The sequence below is a fragment of the Haliotis cracherodii genome, unplaced genomic scaffold, assembly GCF_022045235.1.
Source record: "Haliotis cracherodii isolate W230 unplaced genomic scaffold, xgHalCrac1.p SCAF_19, whole genome shotgun sequence".
Lineage (NCBI taxonomy): Eukaryota > Metazoa > Mollusca > Gastropoda > Lepetellida > Haliotidae > Haliotis > Haliotis cracherodii.
This window is the reverse complement of record NW_027266274.1, coordinates 17,450,936-17,457,547: the sequence shown is the minus strand read 5'-3', so window position 1 is coordinate 17,457,547 and position 6,612 is coordinate 17,450,936. Positions and strand designations below refer to the sequence as shown.

At 46.6% G+C, this 6,612-nt stretch overlaps 1 protein-coding gene across 1 annotated transcript; it reads left to right on the top strand.

The window, feature by feature from the left end:
* The first annotated feature begins 4,170 nt into the window (after window positions 1-4,170).
* LOC139466816 (uncharacterized) lies at window positions 4,171-6,221 on the top strand. Its single transcript, XM_071248513.1, has one exon. It carries the CDS (start codon window positions 4,297-4,299, stop codon window positions 5,119-5,121), a length of 825 nt encoding a protein of 274 aa, XP_071104614.1. The 5' UTR covers window positions 4,171-4,296; the 3' UTR covers window positions 5,122-6,221.
* Window positions 6,222-6,612: the final 391 nt, after the last annotated feature.

Genomic DNA, 6,612 nt, shown 5'->3' with positions numbered 1-6,612 from the left:
TAACAATGTGGAACGTGTGTTAAGAGCTATTAGTCATTTATGACTGAATGAGTGAGAAGGGTTTTACGTCGCTTTTAGCGATATTCCAGCAATATCTCGGCAGGAGACCAGATAATGGGCTTCACACATTGTACCCATGTGGAGAATCGAACCCGGGCCTTCGAGAGGGTGGAGTAATGGTGGCGGGTGAGGTGAGGTGGGTGGAGTATTGGGAGAGGTGAGGTGGATGGGGTAATGGTGGCGGGGGAGGGGAGGTGGGTGGGGTAATGGTGGCGGGGGAGTGAGGTGGGCGTAGTGATGGTGGCGGGGGAAGTGAGGTAGGTGGGGTAATGGTGGCGGGGGAGGTGAGGTGGGTGGGGTAATGGTGTCGGGGAAGGTGAGGTGGGTGGGGTAATGGTGGCGGGGGAGTGAGGTGGGCGAAGTGATGGTGGCGGGGGAAGTGAGGTAGGTGGGGTAATGGTGGCGGGGGAGTGAGGTGGGCGAAGTGATGGTGGCGGGGGAAGTGAGGTAGGTGGGGTAATGGTGGCGGGGGAGTGAGGTGGGCGAAGTGATGGTGGCGGGGGAAGTGAGGTAGGTGGGGTAATGGTGGCGGGGGAGTGAGGTGGGCGAAGTGATGGTGGCGGGGGAAGTGAGGTAGGTGGGGTAATGGTGGCGGGGGAGGTGAGGTGGGTGGGGTAATGGTGTCGGGGAAGGTGAGGTGGGTGGGGTAATGGTGGCGGGGGAGTGAGGTGGGCGAAGTGATGGTGTCGGGGAAGGTGAGGTGGGTGGGGTAATGGTGGCGGGGGAGTGAGGTGGGCGAAGTGATGGTGGCGGGGGAAGTGAGGTAGGTGGGGTAATGGTGGCGGGGGAGTGAGGTGGGCGAAGTGATGGTGGCGGGGGAAGTGAGGTAGGTGGAGTAATGGTGGCGGGTGAGTGGGTGGGGTAATGGTGGCAGGGGAGTGCGGTGGGTGGGCTAATGGTGGCGGGGGAGGTGAGGTGGGTGGGGTATATATGGTTGCGGGGGAGGCGAGGTGGGTGGGGTAATGGTGGCGGGAGAGTGAGGTTTGGCGGGGTAATGGTGGCGGGGGAGGCGAGGTGGGTGGGGTAATGGTGGCGGGAGAGTGAGGTTTGGCGGGGTAATGGTGGCGGGGGAGGCTCGGTGGAATGAGTTATGGTGGCGGGGGAGTGAAGTGGGTGGGGTAAAGGGTTGTGGCTTGGCCATGTGGGTGGTGCGTACGCTCGACACCCAGGATTCCCGGATACCGTTCAACATTTGAATCATAACTAACCATATTCGACTCACCAACGTGGTGATTCACGTCGTGTAAGATTGTATCAGAAGAATGTTCCTGTTGGTAAGTTTGGTAGTAATAATCGGAGGTACTACGTCAGTTGAGCTGTGAATGTTTTGTCATATCAGGAATAGGACGCATTCTGTTAGGAGATTGTTGCACGGTGTTGACATAGCTCCTGTCACAGTGAGCGGGAGCTCCACTACAACACCGGGTACAGCATCCAGACTTCCGTATCACTACTCGCACGTGGTAAAAAACACCAACACGCTGAACCGACAATGAGGGTGTAAGCTGCATTGTGTTTTTCCGGTATGACATCTCACATGAATATAGGTCTCGCTGTAGGACTGGTATTGCGGCGACTCCCTTTTCATCTGTAATATGCTGGCGTGTATCCATTTCACTTCATCAGTGTATCAAATGTAGAATTTTCTAAACTAACAGACAAAAATAAAAAACACGGGTCAAGATAAGAATAGAACTGCTTCATGGTGGATTGTCAGCATAGATAGAAGACGAAGAACACGTCCTTTTGTACTGTCCAAATTATCCTTACGAATGACAGTTATTTCTTCGAACGCTAGATTTATTAAACTGCCAATATGATAATAAAGTCTTTGCAAGTATCCTAAACCCCTGCCCTGAAAAAGCAAAATATGTTTCACATATCTCTGACATGTTTATTAACCTCTCTTACAGACAACATCTAGATGTGGCCATAAGTCATAACAACTGTCGTGTCTTATGAATACATTATCTACATTATTAAAGTGTACGCTTACAACCACCTCATGATATACATGTATATAAAAGTTTATACACTAGGAATGAAAATAATATGTCATATCTCCATATATAATGTACAGTATGTATATCTACTCTCATGTCTATAGTTATATTTCTTCCCAAATGTAGCTAGTTTATACCCTGCCCTACAAGGGTGTTCTGTACTATAAAAAAATATTGATTCTATTGAAATAAAAAACAACGCTATATTTTGCTTTTACTTCTATGACGAGTTGATCAAAGAGTTCAGCAAGCTGTCAGTCTCGGGGTTCGGCTTGTACATCAAACATATCACAATGGCGAACTTTGTATACGCAACACGAGATATATATCACTACGTTGTACAAAGTGTCTGCATCCCGCTTCATCTGACATGTGGGAGAAGGAGGTGGTCAGGCGCGTGCTGTGATGTAGCGTGGCACTGGTTCACCTGGTCAACAGCCCTGTAGGCGACGTCTGAAGCCCACCCTGCTACAGAGGACCAGAGGTTATACAGCACCAGGGACTATGTAATACACCACCAAGGACTATGTTATACCCCATCAGGGACTATGTTATACACCACCAGGGCTATGTTATACACCACCAAGGACTATGTTATACCCCATCAGGGACTATGTTATACACCACCAGGGCTATGTTATACACCACCAAGGACTATGTTATACCCCATCAGGGACTATGTTATACACCACCAGGGCTATGTTATACACCACCAAGGACTATGTTATACACCACCAGGGACTACGTTATACACAACCAGGGACTATGTTATACACAACGAGGGACTATGTTATACACCACCATGGACTATGTTATACACAACCAGGGACTATGTTATACACCACCATGGACTATGTTATACACAACGAGGGACTATGTTATACATGACCAGGGACTATGTTATACACCACCATGGACTATGTTATACACAACCAGGGACTATGTTATACACAACCAGGGACTATGTTATACACAACCATGGACTATATTATACACCACAAGGGACGATGTTATACACCACAAGGGACTATGTTATACACAACGAGGGACTATGTTATACATGACCAGGAACTATGTAATATACAACCAGGGACTGTTTTACACCACCAGGGACTATGTTATACACATCCAGGGACTATGTTATACATGACCAGAGGCTATGTTATACATGACCATGGACTATGTTATACACAACGAGGGACTATGTTATACACAACCATGGACTATGTTATACACAACCAGGGACTATGCTATACACAACGAGGGACTATGTTATACATGACCAGGAACTATGTAATATACAACCAGGGACTGTTTTACACCACCAGGGACTATGTTATACACAACCAGGGACTATGTTATACATAACCAGGGACTATGTTATACATGACCAGGGACTGTTATACACGACCAGGGACTATGTTATACACGACCATGGACTATGTTATACACCACCATGGACTATGTTATACACCACCAGGGATTATGTTATATACCACCAGGGACTATGTTATACACTACCATGGACTTGGTTATACAGGACCAGGGACAATTGCTATACACCACCAGGGACTAAGTTATACACCACCAGGGACTATATCATACACCACCAGGGACTATGTTATACATGACTGGGGCGAATGTAAGGAATCCATCTCTAATTCGACTACCTTGAAAACCACCTGGTAGATATTGCCCTGTTTTGTTCTGTATATGATGACATATCATATTCCTTTGTGCAGTAAGGTAGCACTGATGTCCTCTTTGTAAACATGTGGAAATATTGGCGGATGTCATGAGGTCAATCAAGCGGTCTAGCTGACAAGTACAACACAGGTTGCATTACGTGGAGGGAGAGTGCACGCGGGTCAGGTGGAGTAACGCAACCGGCGCCAGGGTATCTGCACATGCACACATGAAATCTATCGCGCTATAACGGGTTTATGGATAGTGCTCATCGCCGTGACGTCATCAGGAGCCTCAGAGAGCAGGAATTCCCACCAAAGGGGGTGTTTACGCAGTCCCTGACTAAACCGGTCGGAATCTGGTGGTGCCGCGAAGTTTCCCGTTGTACCGACCCTCCCCGTGTGAGTGGCTATATATATTCCTGCACACACCGGCTGCAGCAGACGATACCACCGAGCAGACGTGACTTACACGAGCAGCCGTCAAGGTTATATTCCAGTGTTACTGCTCAGCGATTGTTTGACCACTGTCCCTACAATTCGACATAATGGCGTTTTCTGAGCACCTTGTACCCATGAGGAGGGAATCGTGGAGCTTTTTCGACAAACAGCGGTCAATCTTCAGCTCCACACACAAAGACATGGACGATGAATGGAAGGCGTTTGATGTGGAACTGGATAGAATTAAGAAAGACATGTTTAAACTGACCCCTATGGACATGGGCGACCTCGGTTCCAGTCTGATGCCGAGTCTCGGGTCTGGTTTTGATACGTCTCTGGATTCTTCTTCCTCGTCTTCCTCCAAGATGACAAAGAAGACAACTACGACGACAACAAAGACAACCAAAATGACGTCTTCCAAGGGAGGTGCGGACCCCATGTCGTCGTTGGAATCCAGTTTCGGTTCATCATTGAACACTAGTTTCGGAACATCTATGGATTCTAAGATCGACGCTGCCCTGAAGGACGCTGGTTTCGGGTCTGGGTTTGGTAGCACTGCCCTCGACACGTCGACCAGGAGCTCCTCCGCTCTCGACAGATACATGCTGAAGGTCGACCAGCCTTTCGTCACCGACATGGACGGCAAGAAGAAGCTGTCCCTCAAGTTCGACATGAGCGAGTTCAAGCCGGAGGAGATCTCCCTGAAGACTGTGGACAATCGTCTGATGATCGGAGCAAAGCATCTCGAGGAGACTGCCACCAGCAAGATTTACAGAGAGTTCAGTAAGCAGTACGTACTTCCGGTCAAGATTGACCCTATCTCACTCTCCTCCATCTTGTCCAAGGACGGAGTATTAAGCATAGAGGCCCCCGCCCCCGACAGCGTGGAGGCCCCCCGGGAGAAGATACTGCCCATCCAGCGCTTGTTGTAAGAAGACTGTTGTTACTGTTGTTGTTGTTGTGAGAAGACATCTTTCCAAGAGATATGTGAACTGTTTTTGAAACATTTTTGTGCACAATTTGTAAGTATTACATTTTTGTAGTCGGACTCAGAGTCCAACGTAGCGCGTGAATGTTACATGAAATGATTAATGTTTTGCTCATGAGAAATACATGTGCTGTTTTGAGTCAGTGAAAAAGTATTGAAACGTAAGAGAGATTAATTGTAATAATTTGAAGAATATGTTTAAAACCGACTCCCTGTTCCTCGAAAACAGACAGATTTAAATGTTTATTTCGACATTACCCGGCAGGTTTCAACAAAGCCACGTCTCAGAAATCTAACCATAGCACGTACTAGTGTTCGCTCTAATACGGAGTTCTAATTTTAGAAGGATTGTTGCTGAAATATAATCATTACATATATGATATCGAATTAGAATATAGAATATCTAATTGTCTGAAAAATATCTTTGCCTCAATACCCCCCAAGCAACACAAAACGACCCCTCCCACCACGTCCCCCCACACCAGTCACCCTAATCTCCACCCACCCCACCCCACCCCATCTTCCCTCACCCGCCCCGCCCTTCCCCCGGGAAGTCGGTTGTGTGTAACACCTGTCAGGTAACGTTTGTGTAGCTGATGGCAGGTATGGCCAATTAAAGGATAGCGAGTGTTCGAGCGCTAGACACAAAGGTTGTGCAATGTTTACGTCTCTGATATATGCTCAGGTATATTTTAAACACGCCATTTCCAAACAGTGTTAATTAATGTATATATTTATTCAAAGAAAACATATTTCCAAATATTTTAAAACTGTTTGTCACTTTAAGTCACTAATTTAATTACCGCATCATACGTGTGTACCGAAGCATCCCTTGTCTCTGTGCCTGACGTCAGGTATGGCGGAGCTTGCGACCCTAGAACTTCTGTACTGTGAATATGTCCATAGTAAGTTATGTCATGTTTACATTGTGAAGATGTTGACAGGTGGGCGTGGCTGTTGACATTGAGAGATTGATTGACAGTTGTGGATTTGTACAGTTTTTGCTACTTCCTTTGTTAAACAATAAATGTTCTTGTAAAACAGTCTCGCTTTGTATTATATCGAACGTTTCTCAGTTACATCAGGAAAGACTTTATTTTCGAATTTATATTTAGTCTCCCTGCCTTAGTTGGACAGAGAGTTCTAGATTTCTGAAGACTTCTTGCTTTTTTCTATGTTAAATCAAATACAATGGTTTAACGTAAAAGCTCGCCGACCGGAGAGAGCAGCGTGATCTGGCTTGATATTGTCGGTTAAGGAAGCGTACGGCCATTTTGCCAACTACTGTATTATGTTTCAAGAAGAACCTTTGTCTGTCTACCCTACCCTAGAGAATAAATTGAGAAAGGAATCCATCTCAAGTCTAGATTGCCTCTGCTCTCACATTAAGCATAGTTCTGGGCTTCAGTTGGATTTTTTTATTTTTTTATTGTGT

What these genes read in the sequence shown, in the direction of transcription:
- LOC139466816 (XM_071248513.1), top strand. Translation starts at nt 4,297, where the DNA reads ATGGCGTTTTCTGAGCACCTTGTACCCATGAGGAGGGAATCGTGGAGC.